At 37.0% G+C, this 27,761-nt stretch overlaps 1 protein-coding gene across 1 annotated transcript in view; it reads left to right on the top strand.

The window, feature by feature from the left end:
• SCAPER (S-phase cyclin A associated protein in the ER) overlaps positions 1 to 27,761 on the top strand; it is a 322,094-nt gene that overhangs the window by 69,687 nt on the left and 224,646 nt on the right. The window contains exons 13-21 of the mRNA XM_080929740.1: positions 52 to 127; positions 785 to 902; positions 1,116 to 1,227; positions 12,294 to 12,434; positions 19,083 to 19,238; positions 20,201 to 20,343; positions 22,077 to 22,158; positions 23,491 to 23,643; positions 24,100 to 24,207. Of these exons, the coding sequence (XP_080785866.1) occupies positions 52 to 127; positions 785 to 902; positions 1,116 to 1,227; positions 12,294 to 12,434; positions 19,083 to 19,238; positions 20,201 to 20,343; positions 22,077 to 22,158; positions 23,491 to 23,643; positions 24,100 to 24,207 (1,089 nt within the window). The remainder of the gene's footprint in view (positions 1 to 51; positions 128 to 784; positions 903 to 1,115; positions 1,228 to 12,293; positions 12,435 to 19,082; positions 19,239 to 20,200; positions 20,344 to 22,076; positions 22,159 to 23,490; positions 23,644 to 24,099; positions 24,208 to 27,761) is intronic.

Here is a 27,761-nt window from a genome sequence, read left to right as displayed (position 1 = left end):
GTGCACAAATAACTTTTTTGGTGTGTGTATGTGTGTTTTATTGCATTCTAGGCCAGTATGGGCAGTGGGAGTCTATCTTTCTGTGGTATGTCTCTGGACTGGAATGATGTTCTCGCAGATTATGAAGGTATTCAGTGTATAATGTCTTTGAATATTTGGTTTATAGGCACAGTGGGAGATACTAGATCATCTTATATGCAATTTTTAGTTAAAAATAATTTGAGGTAGAAATGATTTTAAAACCTTTTTTTCCTGTGGAGATAACTCAGTCAGTGAAGTGCTTGGCTTACAAGCAGGAGGACTTGAAGTCCCCAAACCTGAAGGACATATGCCAGCCATGGCTATGTGCTTTTGTACCCAGTACTGGGAAGTGGAGCCAGGTATATCTTTGGGACTTGCTGGCCAGGTAGCATAGCCTAATTGGTGAATAAGAAATCCAGTGTCAAAGGAAGTGGCCAGGGTTTCTGAGCATGACACCCAAGCTTGTCCTTCAATCCCCACATAACAATACAGACATGTGTATTTAAAAAATGCTCAAAAGTTAGCTTTAAATAAACACATGGCTGGGGTGGAGAGATGGCTCAGAGGTTAAGAGCACCGACTGCTCTTCCAGAGGTCCGGAGTTCAGTTTCCGGCAACCACATGGTGGCTCACAACCATCTGTAATGGGATCTGATACCTTCTTCTGGTCTGTCTGAAGATGGCTACAAATAAATCTTTAAAGAAAAAGAAGTACATAACTAAATAATAACTTTTCTCATTTTATTTTATTGGCTTCTGTCAGCTCGTGAATCATGGCGTCAAAATACATCCTGGGGGGACATTGTAGAAGAGGAGCCTGCTAGACTTCCAGGGCATGGAATTCACATGCATGAAAAACTTTCTTCACCGTCTCGTAAAAGGTCTGACGTTTGAAAATACTTGAAATGATTGATAGTATGGAATCTTGACTCTGTCTTTGGCATCTTCTAGTAGGACATTTCATTTATACTGAAAATGACAAGCACTAAGGAGAAGTGATCTTGTTCACTGAGACGTTTGCAGTCCACAGATCCTTAGTTTTAGCTTTGTCATGTGAACGCCTGTGTTTCTTGTTCCTTTGTGTGTATTAATAGGACAATCGCAGAATCTAAGAAGAAATATGAAGAAAAACACATGAAAGCTCAACAGTTAAGGGAGAAGCTACGTGAAGAGAAGTCACTAAAGCTTCAAAAGTTGCTAGAAAGGGTGAGTGTTTGTATTTCAAAAATAGAATGATAATCATAAATTGGACTGTTTTCAAGTAGGTGTTTTTTAAACAACTTTATTTTACAAAACAAAGATAAATGTACAGATTTTAAACATTTTTTGCTTAAAATTATACATTTTTGTCAGTACTTTTTCAGATTTTAACGTAACTTTTACATAAAACTATATGAATATATTTTTTAGTCAGTACTTGATTTTTTTCAAGGTTTGATAGTATGCCTTGAAAACTTAATAGTTACAATGAGCATAAAGTACATGTAAGACAAAATGTAACATGGAAATAGTTAAAGTTTTCTTGTTTTGTAAATATTTTTTTTGTTTTGTTTTGTTTTATTTATTTTTTGGACTTCATACAGTCTGTGAGTTGTTTCTGGGGGAGTGCAAGCCTCTGGGGTTAGCATCCCACTATCAGTGACTGCATATTATGTCTGTTCTTTTGTGACTGGGTTATCTCACTCAGGATGATATTCTCTAGATGCAGCCATTTTCTTAAGAATTTGGTCAAGTCATTGTTTCTGGTGGCTGAGTAGTATTCCATTGTGTATATGTACCACAATTTTTGTACCCATTCATCTTCTGAAGGACATCTGGGTTCCTTCCAGCTTCTGGCTATTATAAATAGAGCCGCTATGAACATTGTGGTGCATATATCTTTGTTGTGTATTAAAGTGTCTCTGGGGTACATGCCCAGAAGTGGAATAGCTGGGTCTTCAGGAAGTACTCTATCCAATTTTCTGAGGTATCGCCAGACTGATTTCAAGAGTGGTTGTATTAGCTTGCAACCCCACCAACAGTGGAGAAGTGTTCCTCTTTCTCCGCAGCCTCGCCAGCATCTGCTGCCATGCTGTGTTCCTCAACTGAAAACGTTTTGTTTAGCTCTGTACCCCATTTTTTAATAGGGTTATTTGATTCTCTGGTGTCTAGCTTTTTGAGTTCCTTGTACACCTTGGATATTAGGCCTCTATCTGATGTGGTGTTGGTTAAGATCTTTTTTCATTCTGTTGGTTGCCGTTTTGTTTTCTTGACGATGTCCTTAGCCTTACAGAAACTTTGCAATCTCATTAAGTACCATTTGTTAATCTTTGACCTTAGAGTTTGAGCCATTGGTGTTTTGTTCAGGAAATTTTCTCGTGTGCCTATGTGTTCTAAGGGTTTCCCTACTTTCTCATCTAATAGTTTCAGTGTACCTGGTTTAATGTGGAGATCTTTGATCCACTTATACTTGAGCTTTGTACAAGGAGATAAGAACGGGTCTATTTTCATTCTTTTGCATGCTGAGTGCCAGTTGGACCAGCACCATTTGTTGAATAGGCTGTCCTTTTTCCATTGAATGTTTACGGCTCCTTTGTAAAAAAATCAGGTGACCATATACGTGAGGGCTCATTTCTGGATCTTCTATTCTATTCCATTCATCAACATGCCTATTTCTGTACCAGTACCATGCAGTTTTCAGCACAATTGCCTTGTAATATAGCTTGAGGTCAGGGATAGTGATTCCCGAAGATGTTTTTTTTTTTTGTTTTTGAGGATGGATTTCGATATTCTAGGTCTTTTGTTATTCCATATGAAATTGCACATTGATCTTTCCAATTCCATGAAGAACTGGGTTGGAATTTTGATGGGGATTGCATTGAATCTGTAGATTGCTTTTGGTAGGATGGCCATTTTTAAGATGTTGATTTTTTCAATCCATGAGCATGGGAGATATTTCCATTTTCTGAGATCCTCCTCAATTTCTTTCTTTAGAGGTTTGAAGTTCTTGTCATACAGGTCCTTCACTTGCTTAGTTAGAGTCACACCAAGGTATTTCATAGTTTTTGTGACTATTGTGAAGGGTACCTTTTCCCTAATTTCTTTCTCCACATGTTTGTCTTTTCAGTATAGGAAGGCTACTGATTTGTTTGAGTTAATTTTGTATCCAGCCACTTTGCTGAACTTGTTGATCAGCTGTAGGAGTTCTCTGGTGGAATTTTTGGGGTCACTCAAGTACACTGTCATGTCATCGGCAAAGAGTGATGTTTTTTTCTCTTCCTTTCTGATTTGTATCCCCTTGATCTCCTTTTGCTGTCTAATTGCTCCAGCCAGAACTTCCAGTACTATGTTGAATAGGTAGGGGGAGAGTGGGCAGCCTTGTCAAGTCCCTGATTTTAGTGGGATTGCTTCAAGTTTCTCGCCATTAAGTTTGATGTTGGCTGTTGGTTTTCTGTATATTGCTTTTATTATGTTTAAGTATGGACCTTGGATTCCTGTTCTTTCCAGGACTTTTAACGTGAAGGGGTGTTGGATTTTGTCAAATGCTTTCTCAGCATCTTGAGATGACCATGTGATTTTGATCATTGAGTTTGTTTATATGGTGGATTACGTTGATGGATTTCCTTATGTTAAACCATCCCTGCATCCAAGGGATGAAGCCTACTTGGTCATGATGAATGATTGTTTTGATGTGTTCTTGGATTCGGTTTGCAAGGATTTTGTTGAGTATTTTTGCATCAATGTTCATAAGTGAGATTGGTCTGAAGTTCTCTTTCCCTGTAGGGTGTTTGTGTGGTTTAGGTACTAGGGTTATTGTAGCCTCAAAAAATGAGTTAGGTAGTATTCCATCTGATTCTATCTTCTGGAATAGTTTGGAGAGTATTGGTGTTATGTTCGCAATGAATGTCTGATAAAATTCTGCACTGAACCCATCCGGACCTGGGCTTTTTTTTGGTTGGGAGGCTTTTGATGACTTCTTCTATTTCTTTAGGTGTTATAGGGTTATTTAGATGGTTTACTTGGTCCTGGTTTAACTTTAGCATCTTGTATCTGTCTAGGAATTAGTCCATTTCCTTCAGATTTTCCAATTTTGTGGAGTATAAGTTTTTGTTGTAGGATCTGATGATTTCTTGAATTTCCTCAGTTTCAGTTGTTATGTCTCCACTTTCATTTCTGATTTTGTTAATTTGTATACTCTCTCTTTGCCCTCTAGTTAGTCTGGCTAGGGGTTTATCAATCTTGTTGATTTTCTCAAAGAATCAACTCTTGGTTTTGTTGATTTTTTTATGGTTTTTTTGTTTCTATTTGGTCTATTTCTTCCCTGATTTTGATTATTTCTTGCCGTCTACTCTTCTTGGGTATATCTGCTTCCTTTTGTTCTAGGGCTTTTAGCTGTGCTGTCAGGTTGCTGATGTAAGCTCTCTCCAGTTTCTTTTTGGAAGAGCTTAGGGCTATGAGTTTTCCTCTCAGTACTGCTTTCATTGCATGCCATAGGTTTGGGTATGTTGTGTTTTCATTTTCGTTGAATTCTAGAAAATCCTTAATTTCTTTCTTTATTTCTTCTTTTACCTTGCTATCGTTTACCAGAGCGTTGTTTAGTTTCTATGCTTATGTGGGCTTTTTGTTGTCTTTGTTGTTGTTAAAGACCATCCGTAGACCATGGTGATCTGAGAGGATGCATGGGAGTATTTCAATCTTCTTATATCGATGGAGGCTCGTTCTGTGTCTAATTATGTGGTCAATTTTCGAGAGGGTGCAATGGGGTGGTGAGAAGAAGGTGTATTCTTTTACTTTAGGACAATATTTTCTGTATATATCTATTAATTCTAGTTGGTTGAAAGTCTCTGCTAGGTTTGCAGTGTCCTTGTTCAGTTTCTGTTTCCATGATCTGTCCATTGGTGAGAGTGGGTTATTAAAGTCTCCCACTATTATTGTGTGGGGTGAAATGTATTTTTTGAGCTTTAATAGGGTTTCTTTTATGAATGTGGGTGCTTTTTTATTTGGAGCATATATGTTAAGGATTGAGAGTTGCTCCTGACAGATTTCCCCGGTAATGAGTAAAAAGTGTCCTTCCTTATCTTTTTTGGTAACTTTTTTTTGGAAATTTACTTTATTTGATATTAGAATAGCCACTCCAGCTTGCTTCTTGGAGCTGTTTGCTTGGAACTTTTTTTCCCACCCTTTTACTCTGAGATAGTGTCTGTCTCTGTCTCTGAGATGACTTTCCTGTATGCAGCAAAATGCTGGATTTTGTTTATGTATCCATTCTGATAGTCTATGTCTCTTTATTGGGGAGTTGAGTCCATTTATGTTAATAGATATCAAGGAATAGTTGTTTCTGTTTCCTGCCATTATTGCTTTTTTGGGTTGAGTTGTGTCTGTGTTTTTTTCTTCTTTTAGTTTTCTTGTTTAGGAGTTTTCTTGTTTTTACTAGGCTGTATTTTCCCTCATTGTATTGGGTTTTCCACCTATAATTCGTCGTAGTGCTGGGTTTGTGGTCAGATATTGTGTAAATTTTGATTTGTCTTGAAATATCTTCATCTCTCCATCGATGGTGATTGATAGTTTTGCTGGGTATAGCAGCTTGGGCTGGCACTTGTGCTCTCTTAGGGTGTGCATGATGTCTGTCCAGGCTCTTCTAGCTTTCATAGTCTCTGTTGAGAAATCGGGTGTGATTCTGATTGGCCTGCCTTTATATGTTACCTGACCTTTTTTTCTTACTGCTTTTAGTTTTCTTTCTTTGCTTTGGGCACTTGGTGTTTTGACTATTATGTGTCGGGAGGAATTTCTTTTCTGGTCCAACCTATTTGGAGTTCTGTAGGGTTTTTTTATGCTCGTGGTCATCTCATTCTTGAGGGTAGGGAAGTTTTCTTCTACGATTTTGTTGAAGATATTTACTGTGCCTCTTAGTTGATACTCTTCTCCCTCTTCTATTCCTATTATCCTTAGGTTCGGTGTTCTCATTGTGTCCTGGATCTCCTGGACATTTTAGGTTAGGAGCTTTTCGTTTTTTGCATCTTCTCTGGCTGTTTTGTCTATGTTTGCAATGTTGTCTTCTGCCCCCCGAGATTCTTTCTTTGATCTCTTGTAATCTATTGGAAATGCTTGCTTCTGTGACTCCTGATTTCTTTTTTTTTTTTTTTTTTGGTGTTCTGCCTCTAGGGTTATCTCTTTAAGCGTTTTCTTTATTATGTCAATTTCCGTTTTAATTTCCCTCTTCCATTTCTTTATTTCTTTGGGTCTGTTTTCCTCTAGTTCTTTGAGTTCTTTGAGTGTTTTTCTTGTTTCTTCTTTAAAGGCTTCTGAATCTTTTTGCTTTTCCTTCCTTTTTTGTTTAAGTATCTCTATCAGCATCTTGAGGTATGATTTCAGGTCTGTGTCTTCTTTTTCTGGAGTGTTTGGAATTCCGATGTTTGCTGTTATGGGAGAGCTGGGTTCTGGTGTTGCTAGATTGTCTTGGTTTCCTTGGGATATACTCTTTTGCTTTCCTCTTGCCATTTTGTTGTCAGTGATATGTTCTTGCCTTTCCCTTGTATCTGGTCTTTGTCCCTGGATTTCCACTGGTACAGGTGTCAGATGGGCCGAGCCCTGTTCTATGCCTCAGAGTCGTCGGGTGGGAACAGAAGTTCGAATGTTCTGTTCCTGGTCGCTGGCTCAGGCAGGGCAGGGCAGGGCAGGGCAAGGCAGGGGGTGCACTTTCTTTGTGCACCCCGCAGAGATCTCTCTGCTCCCTGGCAGCCCAGGTCTCCTACCCACCAGTTGCTCAGCCTCTAAGAGCCGCTCTTCCGGGTGGCAGATGGGCCAGGCTCCGCTCTGCGTCCTGAAGTCGCCGCCGGGTGGAAACAGGAGTTCTAATTTTCTGTTCCCTGTCGCTGGATCAGGCAAGGCAGGGCAGGGCAAGGCAGGGGGTGCACTTTCCGTGTTCACTCTGCAGAGATCTCTCTGCTCCCCTGCAGCCCAGGTCTCACACCCACCAGTTGCTCAGCCTCTACGAGCTGCCGTTCCGGGTGGCAGATTTTTTTTTTTTTTTTTTTTTTTTTGTTCTGTGACTAAAGGCTATAAAAATACATGTAGAAAAGAAAGGCAAAGGCAGTGTTCCTTGTTTTGTTTTTTAAAAAGAGTTTGTCTTTCCTAAACTATCTAGTACATGGATATTTTGCAAGGTTTTTTAAAGGTTTACTTTGTTTTGCCATTTTCTATGGGATATTTCTTTGGGTAGGCCTGTCCAACATGCAGAATTACTTGCTAGGAGAGTTTTGAAGGTGAAATTATTAGGCTTGTTTTGTGTACCTGCTTGTAGGGCTAGCCCTGCTTCGTGCTTTGGTTTAGATTATTGCTACTGTGAGTATAGCAGTGGCCATCACTCCTCGCCTCAGAGGCGTAAGCCCTCAGTTGTCACTGGATACATGTATTACACCAGTACTGTAGTTGTGTAAATAACCCCATACTGTCATATGTGTATTCAAGCCAGATTTGATAGCTGTGTGTGCCACTTGCCCAAACCATGGCCCCTACCATTTCTTGCCCTGGCCCTTATTTATTAGCACATGCACTGCTTAGCACAGATGTGCTGTAGTGGAGGACGGCATCCTGCTCAGGTACTGCAGATACCTAGAATCTTTTGTATCTGGTAAACACTGGTAGTTATTGATGTTACTCACAACTTCAGACTGCCATGCTATTCCGCATAGCTCTAGACTCAGAGTGTGTACTCCATGCTTTGTGCATCAGTACGTTTCTATTTATCCCATCAGTGCTTCTCCCTGCTTCCCTGCGTGATCGTCTTCCCTACTGAAGCCAGCTTTTATACTTGGGCAAACTAACTACTTTTAAAAAACAGTGCACAGACAAAAGGAACCCTGAACTGAGGAGACCCTATCTGCATCATAGGAAATAATAAAACCTCAGCAACTGACTCAGACACTTGAAAATCTACAAGTTTTTTTCAGAAAGTATTCAAAATAGTTTCTCTATGGAAGTCTGTCAAAGTGATGAAGGATAGTACTATCATTGAAATATCATGACTATTAAGTCCTTTTTGTGAAATGCAAATAAGAAGACTCCCAGAGACACTTGTAAAATTCACATGATGCCATTAGCTTCATGACACTAACAGGCCAAACTGGAGCACAGGAATGCCAGGGATTTCTCCACCTTAGCAACTGTATGTGTCCTTGTCTGTGACCTAAGATACCTGCCGCTTTCTGCTGTAACCAAGGAGCCAGCTGCTCTTTTAAAGGAACTGACAGTATCAAAAGGCAGGCAGATGGGATATTGTTTGTAGTGCTGACCATATCAGGAAACATTTGAGACATGCAAAGGTTGGTGAAATAGGACAATAAAACTGAATTATTATGAGACATGGATTATAAAAGCTAGCCCAGGGAAAGTTGTGGAGACACAGTTTGAATTTTTACAACCACCTTTCTTTTGTTGTCACCGTTACTTTATCACCATCAAGATCATTCTTTAATTTGTGCTGTACACACACACACACACACACACACACACACACACACACTTTATATAACAGAGTTCAATGAAAGGATTTACACCCATAAAGTTAACTGATTCTTCCTCCTGAAGAGGCCACCAATTCTCTGTCTTCGGTTGGGCTGGGGAACTCATGAATCCCTCTTCCCCCCACAGTAGACCGTTCATTTGATCTTATAGCAGATCTTATGTAGACAGCCACAGTTTACTGAGAATTCATGAGTGTGCAGTGGAACTTTCATGCCTAGAGACACTGTTTTGCTCTTGCCTTTCTTTGCCTTTGGCTCTTAAAGTCTTTTCACTCCCTCTTCTCTGATGGCTGGACACTGTACTGACTCAGAATTCTATTTTGCACTTTGACCAGTTGTGAGTTTCTGCATTAATCACTAATATATACTTTCTCCATGAAGAAATATGTTTAAAAGTGTTCACTATTCTTGGTCTTTGAGAGAATTAGGTAATATCCAATCAGAATGACATCCAACAGAATCCAATAGAATAATATCTAACTAGAGAGACTACTTATGAGGTTTTATTATATCCATGTCAGAGTAGATGGGATTAAGAGAAGACTGACCATTTGAGATTGCTTAACCTTTTACAGGCTCCTCCCTGGAAATGATTGAAACCCCCCATAGGCATTTATTGCTTGTAGCTCTTCATCTAGGGGTATAACCTTCTGAGATTTCTCACATTCATGTTGTCATGTTAACTGATGTTGGTATTGTGCTAGTATTGTCTAGTGACTGTTGTTGAGATTTAATGAAGACAACCTCTCTCTCATAAATACAAAATACTTTCTCACAGCAGAAGTTCTCCTGTTCATCAGGTTGAGAGAGAAGGAGTTGTGAGGGAAGAGTGAATGGGGGGGGAATGAGAGGGAGGGAGAGCGAGGTCACTAGAGTGAAAAAGACAGATAGACACACAGAGAGAATGTAATAATAAGAGGCCATGAATTTGAGAGGGAATGCAGTGAACATGGGAAGAGTTGGAGAAGGAAGAGGGAGGGATAGAAATGATACAAATTTAGTTCTTGTGTATGAAAGTATCAGAATTTCTTGAATAAAAAGAATAATGCTAATGGTGATGTGGGGAACAGAGAATTCATGTGCACTTTGGGGGGGGGTGTAAAATGTCACTGTGGAAATCAGTGTGGTGTCTCCTCAAAACAAATAGAGATACATCTATGTGTACACTTTGTTTTCTATATATTTCAGATCCTATCTCTAATATAACAAATGTATTATGGTCTGCATGGTGCTTAAATGGGGTACATAAAAATAACTTTGGATAGGATGGATGTATGTTCAGTGCATGATCACTTGTTCTTGGTGACAAGTGGTCTTTGCTTTGGTTTAGGGATGAGGCTTTCAGTCCCCTGGGGTTTGGGAAAGCTTCTGCCAAACTCACTGCTGCTGTTCCTAGTTCCAAATTCATGTTTTGCTATCATCTAGAAAGCCTAGTTCTCTGCTATATGTTTGTTTTACAGTCTGGGAGTCTTAATATTGATCTGATGGTTTCCCTACGAAGTAATTAGGTATAAAAGAGAGAACACATGACAGTTAGTAAGATGTAAGCAGTGCTGTCTTAATAGCATCAGTTTCTGTTGTGTTGTTTGGATCACGACACTAACAACATTTGGGGAGGACATTATACTACAAAATTAGTAACACTTGACTTTGATTATTGGGAACTGTCTGAGTGTCTGGTTGTTTCACACATATGACAAAAGGTGCCTTTTAGTACTTGGACAACTACTATATACAGGTTAAGTGTATTCCTTACATTCCTGAAGGATGATGAACACAATAATAAGGATGGCTATAAACATGAGTGAGGTAGCATTAAATCCTTCAGAGTTTAATTTGCTAGCAGTGGAAGGTAATGTAACCCTTCTTTTGTCTTAAGAGTTTGTCATTTAGAATAGATTGCATGTGAAAAGCAGTCTATAAATGCTGTGGAGTTCTCCAAAGTAAATGTCACTTTTTGATTAAATGTTCTCTAGCATAGCCATGTCCCATTTTTAAATATGAACAAAAATTATGCAGTGCAGTTTTGCATTAATAATATTTCTAAGTATTTATGTGAACAATTCAGAGATTGCTAAAAAATTTTTTAACAGTGAAAATTTTCTGGTTTATTTCATCCTTTTCTATGTATTTTCTAATTTCAGTAGTAATTCCATTTTCCAATTTTATAATAGGTCCTTATTAAGTAAATTGTTTCATTTGACCACAGTAACTGTGTAGCACATACTACAGGTGTTTACCATTTTACAGATGTGAAACAGTCTTTGAGAATGCAAGTGTGTTTTAGTGTCACATGAGGAACCTGTTTAGAGCTCAGGAATGGTTTCTACTATACTAATATTTCTGCATACTTGTTTATGTTACTTAACATATAATTATGTATTTTAGATAAAATCTAACTGACATGTTTATTGCTTTTTCTATTCATATACATCTGCCTTCATTTTGAATCTGATATTCTGGGGCCACTGAATACATTTTTACTTTTATTGTTTGAAATGTTAAGAATTTAAAATATTTTTCTTCATTATAGATTGTTTTTATAGAAATACTAGACTTAGTAAAGAAATCCATCATGTATTAATTTGCATTTCTCATTGCTGTGACAGATGCTGACAAAAGAAACTTAAGATTGGAAGCATTTATTATGGTTCACAGTTTGAGGGTACACACCATCATGATACAGAAGTCATAGTAACCGGAGCTGAGGCGCAGTGCACAATGAATTTGTAGTCAGGAAGCAGAGAAATGTTAACATTCAGCTTGCCTTTTCCTTTTTTTGGCCTGAGATGCCAGCCTATGAATATCTGTGGCTCACTTTTATGTTGGGTGTTTCTGCCAGTTAACCTAGCCTTCTCCACAGAGGTTTGGCTCTTAGTTGCTTGTAGACCCAATCAGGCTGATAATTAATATTAAATATCATACACAGTGTCTGTTGTGTTTCATGGTTCAGATATATCTAATGTGCTGTCCTAAGAGGTTTATTTATTTAACTAAATCTTCAGAATAACGCAGTCAGTTATGTTCCTCTTTCCCTTTGCCAGAAGTATGTTTTTATTAAAACATACATATATTATCATTGACAAATTCATGCCTGTATATATGCATTCTGATTACTGTTTCTCACCTAGTCTATCTCCTAGCTGCCTATGTCTACTCATTCCCAATAGTCTCCTTTTTCACATTCACAGCTTTTTGTTTTATGACCCATTAAGTTTTACCACAGCCATCCTTATGACCATGGGTGTGGAACTATTATCTGTTGGAATTTGGTGGGCTCTCTAAATATGTACATAACTGAAGACATGACTCCTCTTCCAGGCAACAGTTAATAACAAATAGCTCCTCATGGATAAGTTGCGTTCCACAATCTGCCCCCACCCATGACTGACTTGACAAGTTTAGGGGCAAGCCTACTGTACGCACCTAGAGCTGGTATGAGTTCATAATTATGTCCTTCAGCCTGCTTCCTGTCATCCAGCTCTTAACATCCTCTCCTTCGAGATATTCCTGAGCCTTAGAGGAGGTGATGTAAATGTATTGGTTAGGACCAAATATTATTCACATAAATATATATGATAATTGAGATATCAGTTAAACTGTTGCCAGGAGTATTTACATGGCTAGAGAATTGTGGAAGCTGTAATTCTGGCTATGTAGTTGGGTTTTTAATCACTAATTATATTCATGAATTTTTCTCTTTACCTCTTAGTCTTCTACTGAATTACTGTATATTTTGATGTTAATGATATGATAATTTGTTAAACATAGGAGAAAGATGTCCGAAAGTGGAAGGAAGAATTACTAGATCAACGGCGTAGGATGATGGAAGAGAAATTACTTCATGCTGAATTTAAACGTGAGGTACAGCTACAAGCCATTGTGAAGAAGGCACAAGAGGAAGAAGCTAAGGTGTGGTGTATTAATTATTTCATCATGGGACCAAGTGTATTTTACAGAGTGTAATATTGTAACAGGTTTATCCAATTTTATTCTAGAATAACAGAAGATTTCACTGGTCTATGTAAAATGTACTAGGTACATCTCATACTTTATAATAAGCAGGTCTGTTGAGATCTACTCGACAGAATAAGCCACACAGCTGTAAAATACTAGGTTTGATGAGTTTGGTCATGTGTGTATCTCTCCACCTATCAGCACAGTGAACATTCACAAATCATCTCTGGAATTCATCTTCTTCTTAAACTCTGTAAATGTTCAAGTTCCCATCTGCTTTTTCTCACTGTAGATGTTTGAGTTTTCTAGAATATGAATGGGTCATATAGAACATACCTATCCTTCTGGCTTCTTTCACTAGTCATGATTTGAATTTCATGTTGTTATGTGTACTGATTTTGTCTTCCTTCATCTAGTTATCTATTAATGGACATCTATTTTTCTCCTGGTTTTTGTCTATTCCAAGATAACTGCTGTGAGAATTCAATTATAAAGCTTTTAGGTGATGTTTACTTTTGGTTTCAGTTTATTTTTTGGAAATACCTAGTGGTAGTTTGCAGTTTTACAATAGGCTTATTTTTAACTTTTCTTTTTACACTTACTTATTTTGTGTACATGTGTATATGCATGTGTGTGTACTCGTCTGTATGCATGTACATGCTGAAGAACATATATACAGGTCAAAGAACCATTGCAGGACTTGGTTCTTTTTCCAACAGATAGCTGTTGTGGCTCAAAGTCAGGTCGTCAGTTTTGGCAGCAAGTATCCTTACCCAGGCAACCATCTTGTTGGCCTCATCTCTAACTTTTTAACAGTGAGCATATATTAGATACAGAAGACACTGTTTCATTGTTTCACATTCATGCTTGTAGGTAGTATACATTAATCAAATCCACTTCTTTCCCTTTCTCACCCCCTCACTTGACTACCTCTTTTTTCTGTAAAAGCCTTTGGTAACACTTTCATGTTTTTCAATTATTTTTTTGTTCTAAAAGTCCTAGAACATAGGGTACTTGTGTGATTATTATCATTGATTGTTTTACTTTATATTCTATTGGTTCTTCTGTCCTCATCTCTTCTTAGTTTCACCCTTACCAAGCTTTTCTCTCATTATTCCCCACCCATTGTCCCCAAAGAAGTGTAATTTCCACTTGGATACCACTTTACCCTGGGACATCCAGTTGCAGTAGGACTAAGGCCATCCTCTCTGAGGCCCAACCAGGCAGTCCTCTTGGGGAAAGTCCCATTCCCTGCCATTGGTACTTGTTTTTCTTTTTTTTTTAAATTTTTAAAAAATATTTTTATTATTTATATTTTAAAATTTTAATTAATTAATTAATTAATTTTTATTTTAAAGGTTTGATAGTGTGCATTAAGATCTTGCTAGTTACAATGAGCAAGATCTTAATGCACACTATCAAATATAAAACAGGATGTAACCTGGAATTAGTCAGTTTTCTTGGTGTGTAAGGATTAAGCATAAAGGTTTTTTTCTTTTCTTTTTTTCTTTTCTTGAACTTCATATAGTCTGTGAGTTGTTTCTGGGGTGTTCAGAGCTTTCTGGAGTTAGTATCCAATTATCAGTGACTGCATATTATGTCTGTTCTTTTGTGACTGGGTTATCTCACTCAGGATGATATTCTCTAGATGCAATCATTATCTTAAGAATTTCGTTAAGTCATTGTTTCTGATAGCTGAGTAGTACTCCATTGTGTAAATGTACCACAATTTTTGTATCCATCCATCTACTGAAGGACATCTGGGTTCTTTCCAGCTTCTGGCTATTATAATTAGAGCTGTTATGAACATTGTGGTGCATGTGTCTTTGTTGTATGTTGGAGCTTGTCTGGGGTATATGTCCAGAAGTGGAATAACTGGGTCTTCAGGTAGTACTATGTCCAATTTTCTGAGGAATCACCAGACTGATTTCAAGAGTGGTTGTACCAGTTTACAACCCCACCAACAGTGGATAAGTGTTGCTCTTTCTTCATATCCTCGCCAGCATCTGATGTCATCTGAATTTTTGATCTTGGCCAATCTGACTGGTGTGAGGTAGATTCTCAGGGTTGTTTTGATTTGCATTTCCCTGATGGCTAAGGATGTGGAGCACTCCCTTAGATGCTTCTCAGCCATTCGGTATTTCTCAATTGAGAACTTTTTGTTTAGCTCTGTACATCATTTTTTTAATAGGGTTGTTTGGTTCTCTGGTGTCTAGCCTCTTGAGTTCTTTGTATACCTTGGATATTACGCCTCTATCTGATGTGGGGTTGGTAAAGATCTTTTCCAACTCTGTTGGCTGCCATTTATTTTTCTTGACAGAGTCCTTAGCCTTACAGAAACTTTGCAATCTCATTAAGTCTCATTTGTTAATCTTTGACCTTAGAGCTCCAGCCATTGGGGTTCTGTTCAGGAAATTTTCTCCTGTGCCTGTGTTCTAAGGTTTTCCCTACTTTCTCATCTAATAGTTTCAGTGTACCTGGTTTAATGTGGAGATCTTTGATCCACTTGCACTTGAGTTTTGTACAAGGAGATAAGAAAGGGTCTATTTTCATTCTTCTGCATGCTGAGTGCCAGTTAGACCAACACCATTTATTGACTAGGCTGTCCTTTTTCCATTAAATGTTTACAGCTCCTTTGTCAAAAACCAGGTGACCATATATGTGAGGGCTCATTTCTGGATTTTCTATTCTATTCCATTGATCCTCGTGCCTATCTTTGTACCAGTACCATGAAGTTTTTAGCACAATTGCCTTGTAATTAAGGTCAGGGATAGTGATTCCCACAGTTGTTTTCTTGTTGTTGAGGATGGATTTTTGCTATTCTAGGTCTTTTGTTATTCCAGATGAAATTGCACATTGCTCTTTCCAACTCTATGATGAATTGGGTTTGTATTTTGATGGGAATTGCATTGAATCTGTAGATTGCTTTTGGTAAGATGGCCATTTTTACTATGTTGATCCTTCCACTCCATGAGCATGGGAGATCTTTTCATTTTCTGAGATCTTCCTCGATTTCCTTCTTTAGAGGTTTGAAGTTCTTGTCATACAGGTTCTTCACTTGCTTAGTTAGAGTCACACCAAGGAATTTCATAGTTTTTGTGACTATTGTGAAGGGTATCTTTTCCCTAATTTCTTTCTTCACATGTTTGTCCTTTGAATATAGGAAGGCTACTGATTTGTTTGAGTTAATTTTATATCTAGACACTTTGCTGGACTTGTTTATCAGCTGTAGGAGTTCTCTGGTTGAATTTTTGGGGTCACTTAAGTACACTATCATGTCATCTGCAAATAGTGATGTTTTTACTTCTTCCTTTCCAATTTGTATCTCTTTGATTTCTTTTTGCTGTCTAATTGATCCGGACAGGATTTCCAGTACTATGTTGAATAGGTAGGGGGAGAGTGGGCAGCCTTGTCGAGTCCCTGATTTTAGTGGGATTGCTTCAAGTTTTCCACTGTTAAGTTTGATGTTGGCTGTTGGTTTGCTGTATATTGCTTTTATTATGTTTAGCTATGGGCCTTAGATTTCTGTTCTTTCCAAGACTTTGAACATGAAGGGGTGTTGAATTTTGTCAAATGCTTTCTCAGCATCTAGTATGATGACCATGTGGTTTTTTTCTTTGAGTTTGTTTATATGGTGGATTACATTGATGGATTTCCATATATTAAACCATCCCTGCATCCCAGGGATGAAGCCTACTTGATCATGGTGAATGATCGTTTTGGTGTGTTCTTGGATTTGGTTTGCAAGGATTTTGTTGAGTATTTTTGCATCAATGTTCATAAGTGAGATTGGTCTGAAGTTCTCTTTCCTTGTAGGGGCTTTGTGTGGTTTAGGAACAAGGTTTATTGTAGCCTCAAGAAATGAGTTAGTTAGTGTTCCATCTGAGTCTATTTTTTGGAATAGTTTGGAGAGTATTGGTATTATGTTGTCAATAAATGTCTGATAAAATTCTGCACTGAACCCATCTGTACCTGGGCCTTTTTTGGTTGGGAGGCTTTTGATGACTGCTCTATTTCTTTAGGTGTTATGGGATTATTTAGAGGGTTTACCTGGTCCTGGTTTAACTTTAGTATCTTGTATCTGTCTAGGAATTCATCCATTTCCTCCAGATTTTCCAGCTTTGTTGAGTATAGGCTTTTGTAGTAGGATCTGATGATTTCTTGAATTTTCTCAGTTTCAGTCGTTATTTCTCCACTTGCCTTTCACATTTTGTTAATTTGGTTACTCTCTCTTTGCCCTCTAGTTAGTCAGGCTATAGTTTATCAATCTTGTTAATTTTCTCAAAGAACTAGCTCTTGGTTTTGTTGATTCTTTCAATGGTTCTTTTTGTTTGTATTTGTTCTATTTCTGCCCTAAGTTTGATCATTTCTTGCCATCTACTACTCTTGGGTGTATGTGCTTTCTTTTGTTTTACAGCTTTCAGGTATGCAACTCTAAAATATTCCACATTCTTATAATTCTTATCTAAACCAAGTCTTTTCAAATACAAAACCATTAAAATAATTTCTTATACCATCTTAGATCACAGTACAACGAAACTAGAAATCACTATCAAAAGCAAAAAACAACAATGACAACAAGAAACCAAGATACATACATATAAAAAAAACTGCAGAGTACAATTCTGATTATTTGTAACTGAAAGAAGTTAAAATTTTATAAATTTGATAAAAATAAAATCATAGCTTGATAGAAATTTTAAGATATATCTAAGCCAGGTGGTGTGGTTCTTAGCTTTCATCCCAGCATTTGGGGTTTTGAGACCAGCCTGATCTATGAAATGAGTTCCAGGATAGCCAGGGCTGTTACACAGTAAAACCCTGTTTTGAAAACCAAAATCATAAAAGTTCAAAAATTCTCATATAAGTTAATATTATACTTCACAATCTAGGAAAACAAGAACAACCCCCAAATGTTAGATGCCAAATTTTAAAAAGATTGGAGTTTAAATTAATTAAGTGGACACAAAAAGCAATATAGTTAGTTTTTAGAGAAAACAAAACCAATAGACCCCTACCAAACCATCCAGAAGAGAGGATAACCAAGTTAGTCACATTAGTTCTGGGTAAGGGACATGATGATCTGTCCCCAAGATATCAAGAGGCTCATTAGAGAAGCCTTTGAAACATTCCCCAAACCAGAAATTACAGAATAGTGGTTAACTATAAGTGAGGTTGTTTGGAAATAGGTATCCTTGGATTGTCTTGTTGAAAATGTAAATTGGTGTAGCCAAAAAAGCCAAAATACAACTACCATATTGTCTAGTCATGCCATAACTAACATACTTTTACCATAGTACATATCAGAGATCATACACATCTGTTGTGATTATTGCTACATAGGATGTGAAATGGAACCAGCTTATTTGTTTGTTGATAAACGAACATATAAGTAAAATTTGGTGCATATCCACAATATAATTTTATTCATTCATAAAGAAAGATACAATTATGACATTTGCAGGAAGCAGATGGAACTGGAAGCCATTAAGTTAAGCAAAATAAGTCTGACCTAGAAAGTTAGTGTCATAAATAATTCTTGTTTAAAGTTCTATGTATGAGTAACTTATGATACTGGAACAGAGTTCTGAGAGGGGAAGAAGTATAAAAGGAAGAGAAGAAACTTGATATGCATGTCATGAGAGTCGGAGAGGCTAGCTCCTGAGTGACTGAACAGGGGAGACTTGGGAGGGGATCAATTAGGACAACTTGTAATTATTTATAAATGTGATGATCCATTACTTATAGATATTATGAAATGCAGTATTTTGTATGCTAGATTAAAAAATACATAGACTATCCAATAAAGTGATAAAAAACAATATTAAGGCAGAAAAATTTTCCTAGAAAAATATGAACATGCCTAGTTATCTGTACTCTGTTTTATATTGTTACAAATTTATATTAAATGAATTTTGTAAAATACTCTCTAAAGTGCTAAATTGTTTCCTGTTTTAAAAGTGTTTTCAATGGCAACCTCTTAAAATTAGTTCTTATTAAACCCTATTGGCTTATTTTGAAGTAATACTGGCAGGAAAACCTTATTAGTTATTTTTCCCTGGGCCTTCCTGATGATTTAAATATTCTTGTGTAAAATCATTGTTAATTTTCATATATTTATGAGAATTAAATTGAGGCGTTAGAGAGATTGTTCAGTAGTTAAGAATATGTACTGCTTTTGCAGTGGACCTGAATTTTGTTCCCAGCACCCATGTCCAGAGGCTCCTGGACACCTGTAACTCCAGCTCCAAGTGCTTTGTAGATACCTGCTGCCATGTATGTGTACACGTATGCAGGTACGTGGCATGCATGCACAGACATGCGCACATGGGAGCACACACACATACACAACATATTTATGCTCTTTTAAAAACTAATTTTAGGGAGTTGGAGAGAAAGCTCTGTAGTTGATAGCACTGGCAGCTCTTCCAGAGGACCTGGGTTCAAATTCCAGCACCCAAATTGGTAGCTCACAACTGTCTGTAACTTGAAGATCTGACACTGTCACGCAGAATCCATGCAGGGAAAACACATGAAATGAAATGAGTTTATTTTTAATAAAGAATTAATTGGATTCTGACTCTGTGTTTGTTCTCATTTAAGGTAAATGAGATTGCCTTCATCAATACCCTTGAAGCTCAGAATAAACGTCATGATGTTTTATCAAAACTGAAGGAATATGAGCAGAGGCTTAATGAATTGCAGGAAGAGCGTCAGAGAAGACAAGAAGAAAAGCAAGCACGTGATGAGGCTGTGCAGGTAGGGTTCTACTCAACATTTACTAAGCACCTTTCATATCTCAGGCTTTGAGTCAGGCTGAAGATCCAAAGAGGAGTAAAACTTTGTCTATCTCTGGTTCTCACAAAGGAAGTGAAATATATGAAACACACACACACACACACACACACACACACACACACACACACACACACATACAGTGAAATACATGTGTGCACAAATGTGTTCGAGTATTGTAGTGGCTTGTTTAACAGTTGCTGTCACCTGAAAGAACAGCCAAGGATCTGGTAGTTGTTCAGTTCCTGAGAATGAACGTCTTGTAGTTGTGGTGTCCCAGGGAGTTCCCAGAGAGCTGTCTTGTTTCAAGCCCTTTTGGAATACTGGGGATTTAAATAGGTTCTAGCACCAGGGGAAAAATGTCTTAGGAACATGAGCTTGGCCAGTACAGTGATGTCTTTTAATGTGGGCTGCCACCAGAAGATGTGGCTCAGATTAAGGTGGGTCTTACACCTCAAATCAACCAAGAAAAATACTTCATACGTGTGCTAGTTGCCAAGTCCAGTTGACAACCAAGATTAGCCATTACACTATCTTAAAGGGAATTTTTGCCTAACTATATTTTCAAGTTCTTCCTTTTTATCGTGTAGGAATACAGTTGGCATATTTTTATGGATCATGACTTTTCAACCTTGATTAAACTTGTTTACAAACTATGTCATGAGGTGTGTTTAGAAGTGTGTATGTGTGTGTATTTCTTAGGATTTGATACATATATGATCATGTTATAATTGTAGGTAACAATGGTAAATGACATATGAAAACCGTATGTCATTACTATTTGAATTGTGCTTAAATCCTTAGAAGCTATGTACTTAGAGACAATCCAGAAATAAGTAGATATGTGTTTGTTGTCAAAGTTATACCACCTTTGATCGTTTTAATTGTACTCATAATTCTGATAACTTTATTTTTTTTACCATCAGGAACGTAAGAGAGCCTTGGAGGCAGAGCGGCAGGCCCGTGTAGAGGAATTATTGATGAAGAGGAAAGAGCAAGAAGCCCGAATTGAGCAACAGAGGCAAGAGAAGGAGAAAGCCCGTGAAGATGCAGCCCGGGAAAGAGCTAGGTACCAAGTTTGCTATCTTGGTTTTAGTCTCGATTAACAGTTTGCTATTGAGCAGATAGTTACAGCAGATCTTAATGCCAGTGATGTCTTACATATATTTTAGAAATACCAAAATTTAGAAATGTGCCCAATTTCTAGGATATTTGACATTACATTTAAAACGGAGAACTTTTGAAACTCTGTATTGGCTGAGAATGTTATTTGAAGACTTTTTTGCATGAAAAAATGTAATTTAACTCTAATAAGCTTCAATGAAAAGGAATTGTCTTTTAAGATATTTGCATATGTAAAGGGTCATCAATTAAAGATCTTTCTTTTGATTCCTTGGTTATTTAGATATTTTTGGCTTGTAGTTATTTATAAGTTTGTATTTAGCTTTGAGTATCACATTGGTTTTTGTGTGGTTTTTAATGGTCTTGTCACTTGAAGAATATACTTTGTATAGTTTTATTGCTTTAGTGTTTGTTGAGACCATGTGCATAGCCTTAGATATGCACTGTGCCCCTAGGGACGATACTGGTTAGAGCATTTATTCTGTGTGTCAGCTGAATAGTGATAGAGCCCTCTAGTCTTCTGTGTGTCTACTGCTTTCTTTTTCATGGGATATTCTCTATATTTACATTTCAGATGTTTTCCCTTTCTCCCAGTCCCATCACCCTTACCCCTCTCTTTATTTTTTCTAAAGTTTTCAAGAGTCCTGTTAACTTACTAGTGTGGCATCTCCAATCGTTTAGAAAGACACTTCATGCTATAAACTTGCTTCCTAGCAGCACATTCATTGTGTCCCATAAGTTTGGGTATGTTGTGATTTCATTTTCGTTTAATTCTGGAAAGTCTTTAATTTCTTTCTTTGTTTCTGCTTTGACTTGTCTTTCACTCGAGTGAGTGGCTTAGTTTTCATGAGTTTGTAAGCTCTCTGTTGTTGATATTCAGCTTTAATCGGGGCTGTTCAGGTAGGATGTTTGGGTGAAATGTTTTGTAAATACCTGTTAGGTCCATTTGGTTTATCGTGTCCCTTAGTTCCAGCATTGCTCTGCTTTGTTTTTCTCTGGATTGACTGTCTGTTGGTGAAAGTGGGGTGAAAGCCTCTCATCAGTGTGTGGGGGTCAGTATGTGATTTAATCTGTTTAATGTTAGTTTTATGAACTTGGATGTCTTTGTGTTTGGGGAATCGGTTAAGAATTGCAATGTCCTCTTGGTGGATTTTACCATTAATGAGTATTGATTGTTTTCTTATCTCTTTTGATTGGTTTTGGCTTCAAGTGTATTTTGTTAGATATTAAAATGGCTACAAGAGCTTGTTCCTTTGGTCCATTTCCTTGGAAACCATGGTTTCCTCTTCTGTCCTCTTAGCTCATCAGTTCATGTCTTTCCTGTTTTTATCTTGTGATGTTAATAAAATCTTTGAGAGAAAAATACAAATGACGTTTTCAACATTTTGTACTTAGTGATAGTTCTAGGCCAGTTTTGGTTCAGAAATTTATTTTCATAGCTAATTACCAATATTGCTTAACATCCTCCAAAAACAAAGAAGATGAAACAAATCTTTAATCTTTCTCAAATATTTATGAGGCAATATGTGTAAGACATAATATATTTTCAGAATATTTTAAAAATAATTTCCTATTAGAATTTATAAGCCTTACTTCGAAATTGTATTTTTTTTTTTGGTTTCATGAGATGAGGCATGTTACTCCGAGCAGGTAAACTTATGGAATGACTTGTTCTGACAGAGACAGGGAAGAACGGCTGGCAGCACTCACAGCAGCTCAACAAGAAGCTATGGAAGAACTGCAGAAAAAAATTCAGCTCAAGGTCAGAATAGCATGTTATTTTAATTTGAAAATTTAGAGCTTACAATGGATGAAGCACATTATAAAATTCTGTGAAATAAGATTTGAATTAATTTGTAGAATTTTAAAATGTTAATGATTGAGGTATGACTGGTTTAAATTCAGCTGTTTGGAAACTAAGATTATTTTGGGAAAATTCATTTTGATATTGCAGAATTATTGTGGAGCAACAGTTTAACATTTAATTTAATATTTTTTCTTATTAACTAGTGAATAACATGAAGGCGTTACTAATTCTTTGTTATTTTAATTTTCTGGTTTCTTATCTAATCATTCATTTGATCTTATTGCTTTTGAATTCTGTAGTTTTATCTTGGAAGATTATGCAAAACCATTAATTTCTAGAAAAATTTTATCAATATTATAACATGTAAGTGGTCTCTGATATCTGAGTACTTCATACTGTATCACAATGATTTACATGTTGACTCCTTGTAGAGATATTTAATATTATATAATAGAGATAGTGACTTTATAATTTGAAAGACCTTATTTTTTTATTTGTTGGGTCATAGGAATTTATCATTCATTTAAATTCAATGCAGTGAATATTTATGAATCAGATAGTATTCCCATTTTCAGGAAGTGCCTAATCTAGTGTGAGATTCAGATATAAATGGTTAACTTTCGCATAATAGAGGTAGGGCTATGTAGAATGGAGGAGGGTGCTTGCATATCAAAGATCAGGAAGAATAACTAATCCACTTAATCTTAAGAGATTAGTTAATATAGAAAATTAAGTTGAGTAAGATATGTTCTGGATATACAAAATAGGATGAACCCCAAAAACGATTTTTCTGGGTTAGTGGCTTGAGATGAAAAAGTAGTAATAGGGCCAGGATAGGTGTAGGTCTTTGTCTCTTTTCTGGTATGTGACTAAACATGAGTATTTCTATGGGCCAGCATGTCTCATAGTGTTTGATAGGTAACCAAATGAGAAGTATCAGTTTATCAAATTCTACCTCTAAGTAGTGTTGAGTCACTGAGCACAGTGGCACAGTAGATGTATGAAGTTCTGTGTTAAAAATCTTATCATCTTTAACTTACTGTCTTCCACATAAGTCTATGAAGCTATTCTCATAAAGCATACATAACATTCTCTAGGGAACATCTTAGGAAGCAATATTGTCCATGTGTGGTTTGTTGAGAGAGCAAGCTTTGTTCACCAGTGTGAAAGATAGTATCAACACAAGGCACTTTTGGATTATAGAAGTTTTAATGGAAAGTCTTTTTCCAAGCTCTTAGTATAATCTGAATACTTCTTATGTTTCTCACACTATAATCCTGTCTCCAGCATGATGAAAGCATTCGAAGGCACATGGAACAGATTGAGCAAAGGAAAGAAAAAGCTGCCGAGTTAAGCAGTGGGCGGCATGCAAGCACTGATTATGCCCCTAAACTGACCCCTTATGAAAGAAAGAAGCAGTGTTCTCTCTGCAGTGTACTGGTAGGTGGCTGTCATTATTAACAGTCTGGTGATATAATTTATTGCTAAAATTTATTAAAAGGCTTCTAGCCTTTTAAATCTTGTACTAAGACATCTACTAAGTGCTATTGACTTTAAATGAAAAGTAAGTACTGAAATAATAGCAGTTGGGATGACAGTGAAAGTGCCAATGTTTGCAGTTGTTACTAAAATGTTCCTTTACCCATTTATGGTAGACTAAGCCACTGTTTTCATATATTGAGACCAAAATCAAAAACCCAGGGTTTCAATGGTTTTCCAATCTTTAAACTTAGTCTGAGAATTGCATTCTAAGGAAAATATTTTGAACTATCTCTATCTGTCTGTCTGTCCTAGAGTGATCTGAATTTGTATATAATGTACTGGATTGAATGTTTAGTTCTTAGCATTGGATTCAATGGTATGTTGATTGCCATGGCTTTGATTTTGTGATTTTAGATCGCTTCTGAAGTCTATCTCTTTAGCCACATTAAAGGGAAAAAACACCAGCAAGCTGTGAGAGAGAATAGCAGTATCCAGGGGCGTGAACTTTCAGATGAAGAAGTGGTAAGCTTTAGTTTTGTTTTTTTACAATTATTAATTAATTACTTAGGGTGAGTTCTTTATTATGTGTTTCTTTTTTATGTGTATTTGTGTAGCTATTTAGAATCATACTTAGCACTTAATATCTGTATTAATAGAATAAGCAGGTATCTTACTGTTTTAGCATACATATTAATAACTATGTAGACAAGATTTTTACTACCATTTACATAATTTTTGTACAAAAAAAAGTTCCAGTATTTTGTGCTTGTGAGATAACTATTTCATATGATAAGGCATATGCTGCTAAACCTGTCATCATCCCTTTGATCCCTGTGACTTACACGGAAGGACAAAATTGGCTCTTTCAAATTGTCCTGTAACCCCCACCCACATGCCATAGCAGATATACAACAGAGTGTGCACACATACTATAAAATTTAGTAAGTTATAACCAAGTACTCCAGATGTAGTTTTGCAGTTAAGAGCACTAGAGTTTATTGAGAACCAGAATTGAGCACCCACAGTGTGTCTCACAACTGCCTTTAACTCCAGCTCTAGGAGATCTGATGCCCTCATTTGGCCTCTGTAGGCACCTACATGTACATATAGACACGTGCACACATATACGTAAAAATAAATCTTAAAAAAGAGAAGTTATAATATTATTAATTTGAGACAAGAATTTATCAGTGATTATCAAGTGTTTTAGAAAATATAGATCAATGTTTGCTTCATGTAAGTCGTTAATATTGGATTAGTAAACCATTTACAAAGTTTTAGGAATGTATTTACCTATAATCATTGTGTATTAAAATTTTATAGATATATTTATAGTTTATAACAATGTTTATAATATAAATAGGTTTATAATTTTATACTAAGCTGTTCTTGAACTATAATAATATTTATGAATTTGTCTTTTCACTTTATTATACAAAATAACTAAAGCTACTAAAGAGTGTGAAAATCATGCTTGTTAAGCATCTGTTAAGATGCCCAGGAAAGATTATTGTGATTTCTTTGAGGACAGTACCAGTTTATAGATGATAGTGTATGGTAAACTCATATTTAACATTTATTTAAATTATTTTGTGAGTGTTGTGGGGGTCGTTGTTTTGAGGCAACGGTTCTCTTGCTGTGTTTGCCATTGTCCGGTGTACTCAAACTTTTGCAAATTCTCTACCTCCCCTTGGCCATAGAAGCAACTCACTCACAGCAAATGCTTTTTAGTTTTGCTCTGGGAATTGAATGTAGGTTTGTCATAGGGTTACATAGCACTTTTACTCACCAAGCCTTCTAACTGGCTGTGTGTGTGTGTGTGTGTGTGTGTGTTTCTTTTCAATTCAGAAAATGATATATGTATAGAATTTTAAACACTTCCTAAAATGACTTTACCATTGGCCAGTCACCATCTTTATTTTGAAAGTCTTAATTGTTAGATATGTTTAAGATACTGCTTAGCATCTAATCAATAGCAGCATTTAAGAAATCCTAGGAAATATTTAGAACAGTTGGGAAAAAAAATCACAAAAATTCGCTGTGCTCTAGATACATTCTTCTGCAAGATGACTCAGACACTGCTTCTGGCACTGCTTTGGAGAAATGCCAACATAAACAAATGATTCTAATACTGGTGTTCTCAGTTCAAGGCCTTTTCCACGTGGGATGTGTGTAATGCTGGTCCTGGGATCTCAGCTGAGATCCTACTCATCTCCACAGCCAGGGTGCACCTTGTTTCTATAACGGTCCATTCAGACTCTACCATTTGGTTGAGGAGGTGTCACTGTAGATGGCTTATGTTTGTGACTACTGGTTGGTGGTTCTAATTTTAAAGTCTCAACATCAGTAAACTGAACAGACTGCCCAATACTTTGCTAAAATGACTCTTAATTACTTTAGTCTGAATCTCCCCGTTGGAGGCTAGTTCCTGGTGGGTCAGCATGAACTCCTCACACCTAACTAGACTTTCCATTTGCAACAGACACTGTGATGACAGGAGCAGCATGTGATTGTATGACCATCTCAGTTTGCACATTAGAGGAAGACGTATGATCTACCTATCTGTTCCCTGCTGAATAGACTGTCTGTGTTTGACAGGAGTTGGTGTACTAGTCCTGGGTGATGGACATACGGATCTCCGAATATTTTTCTTGGCCACACTCTTGGGAGAATCTTTCTGGCTTCTCAGTTTTGGGTTCAGTCACTGTAGCCTTCAACTGCTTGAGCTTTTCATCTCTGACACAAAGTTTATTTTCCAGCTGGATAGCTGCTACCTGATGCTCACAATCCTTCTGCCTCTTGATATGTCACCATGCCTTACAACCTCGCCCTCGTGTGTGTGTGTGTGTGTGTGTGTGTGTGTGTGTGTGTGTGTCTCAAGGCTTTCACAGAAGCTTCTTACTCTGGCTTTCACGTTCCTGCTGCAAATCATGTTTATTGTCTTTATAGATCATAGTTGTTTTCTCCAGAATCTCAGTCTTGTACTTCAGAGTTTTGTTTTTCTTCTCCAGTCAGTCTTTTTCTGTTTTAATTTCTGAGACCAACTTTGTCAAATCCCTTTATAATGCCTAGCAAGTAATGCATTGTTTGCTAAGCTCCTCAGGCATTAGTTGTCATAGGTGATGTTATTTCTCCAAAACTTATATCACTTCTGGAAGGGTCTCTGATTGAGATCCAAAAATTTTCACAGGGCAATGACAAGAAACTGTATGGAATCATTTCAGTCACCAGCGGCTCATCTCCAACCACCCTCCCTAATCACTTTGTGCTTTGCCTTCTGGTATCAACCCACATATCATCTTGTCTGTTGATCTAGCTGCTTCTCCTCTTGGGTTACTTCAGCAAATTTCATGACTTGGAAGCTCTCTTCATAGTCTTCGGCCTTTGTATTCATACATAATTAGCTGCCCCTTCCATTTCCCATTGAACAGATGGGTAACTTTGCATCTTGATGTGGGACTATTTTCTTAGTCCCATCCAGTTGGTTCTTCTTTAGGGCTTCATTATCTTCTTAGCATCTCCACTGACTAAAATTTCTAGCTTCATGCAATCTCTTACCATCTGCTTTTGTCTGGTTAGTTCTGTCACATCCACAAAGATCTACCAGAAACCACTGGCTGATGGACATTTGTTCTTTTTCCTGTAACTTGTCTCTCTTAGCATCTGGAGTAACTTTGGCTAGTTTAATGCTGAATGGGAAAGAGTGGACTCTATGCATTGGCAACATGTCTCATTTTATGACCTGAGAAACTTCAACATATATATTGTGGTTCTTCTTGGAGCATTTATTGTGAGAGTGTAGACTCTGTCTTCTTAAAGCTGTACTGTAGCCATTTGGGCTTTATGGGATCAAACCTCTTCCATAGATCATATGTTTTTATTATAGATTTCAATGTAACAGATAGATATGCTGTACACACTCTTAGTTAACTTTTGCTTTACATATTATTGTATATTTACCTGTCATGGTTTGAATATGCTTGGCCCAGGGAGGGGCACTATATGGAGGTCTGGCTTGTAGGAATAGGTGTGTCACTATGGGTGAGGGCTTTAAGACCCTCACCCTAGATGCCTTG

The sequence above is a fragment of the Micromys minutus genome (genome assembly GCF_963924665.1).
Source record: "Micromys minutus genome assembly, chromosome: 16".
In the NCBI taxonomy this organism is placed as follows: Eukaryota; Metazoa; Chordata; class Mammalia; order Rodentia; family Muridae; genus Micromys; species Micromys minutus.
The sequence above is the reverse complement of the archived record's forward strand: the minus strand, read 5'-3'. Positions and strand labels throughout refer to the sequence as shown.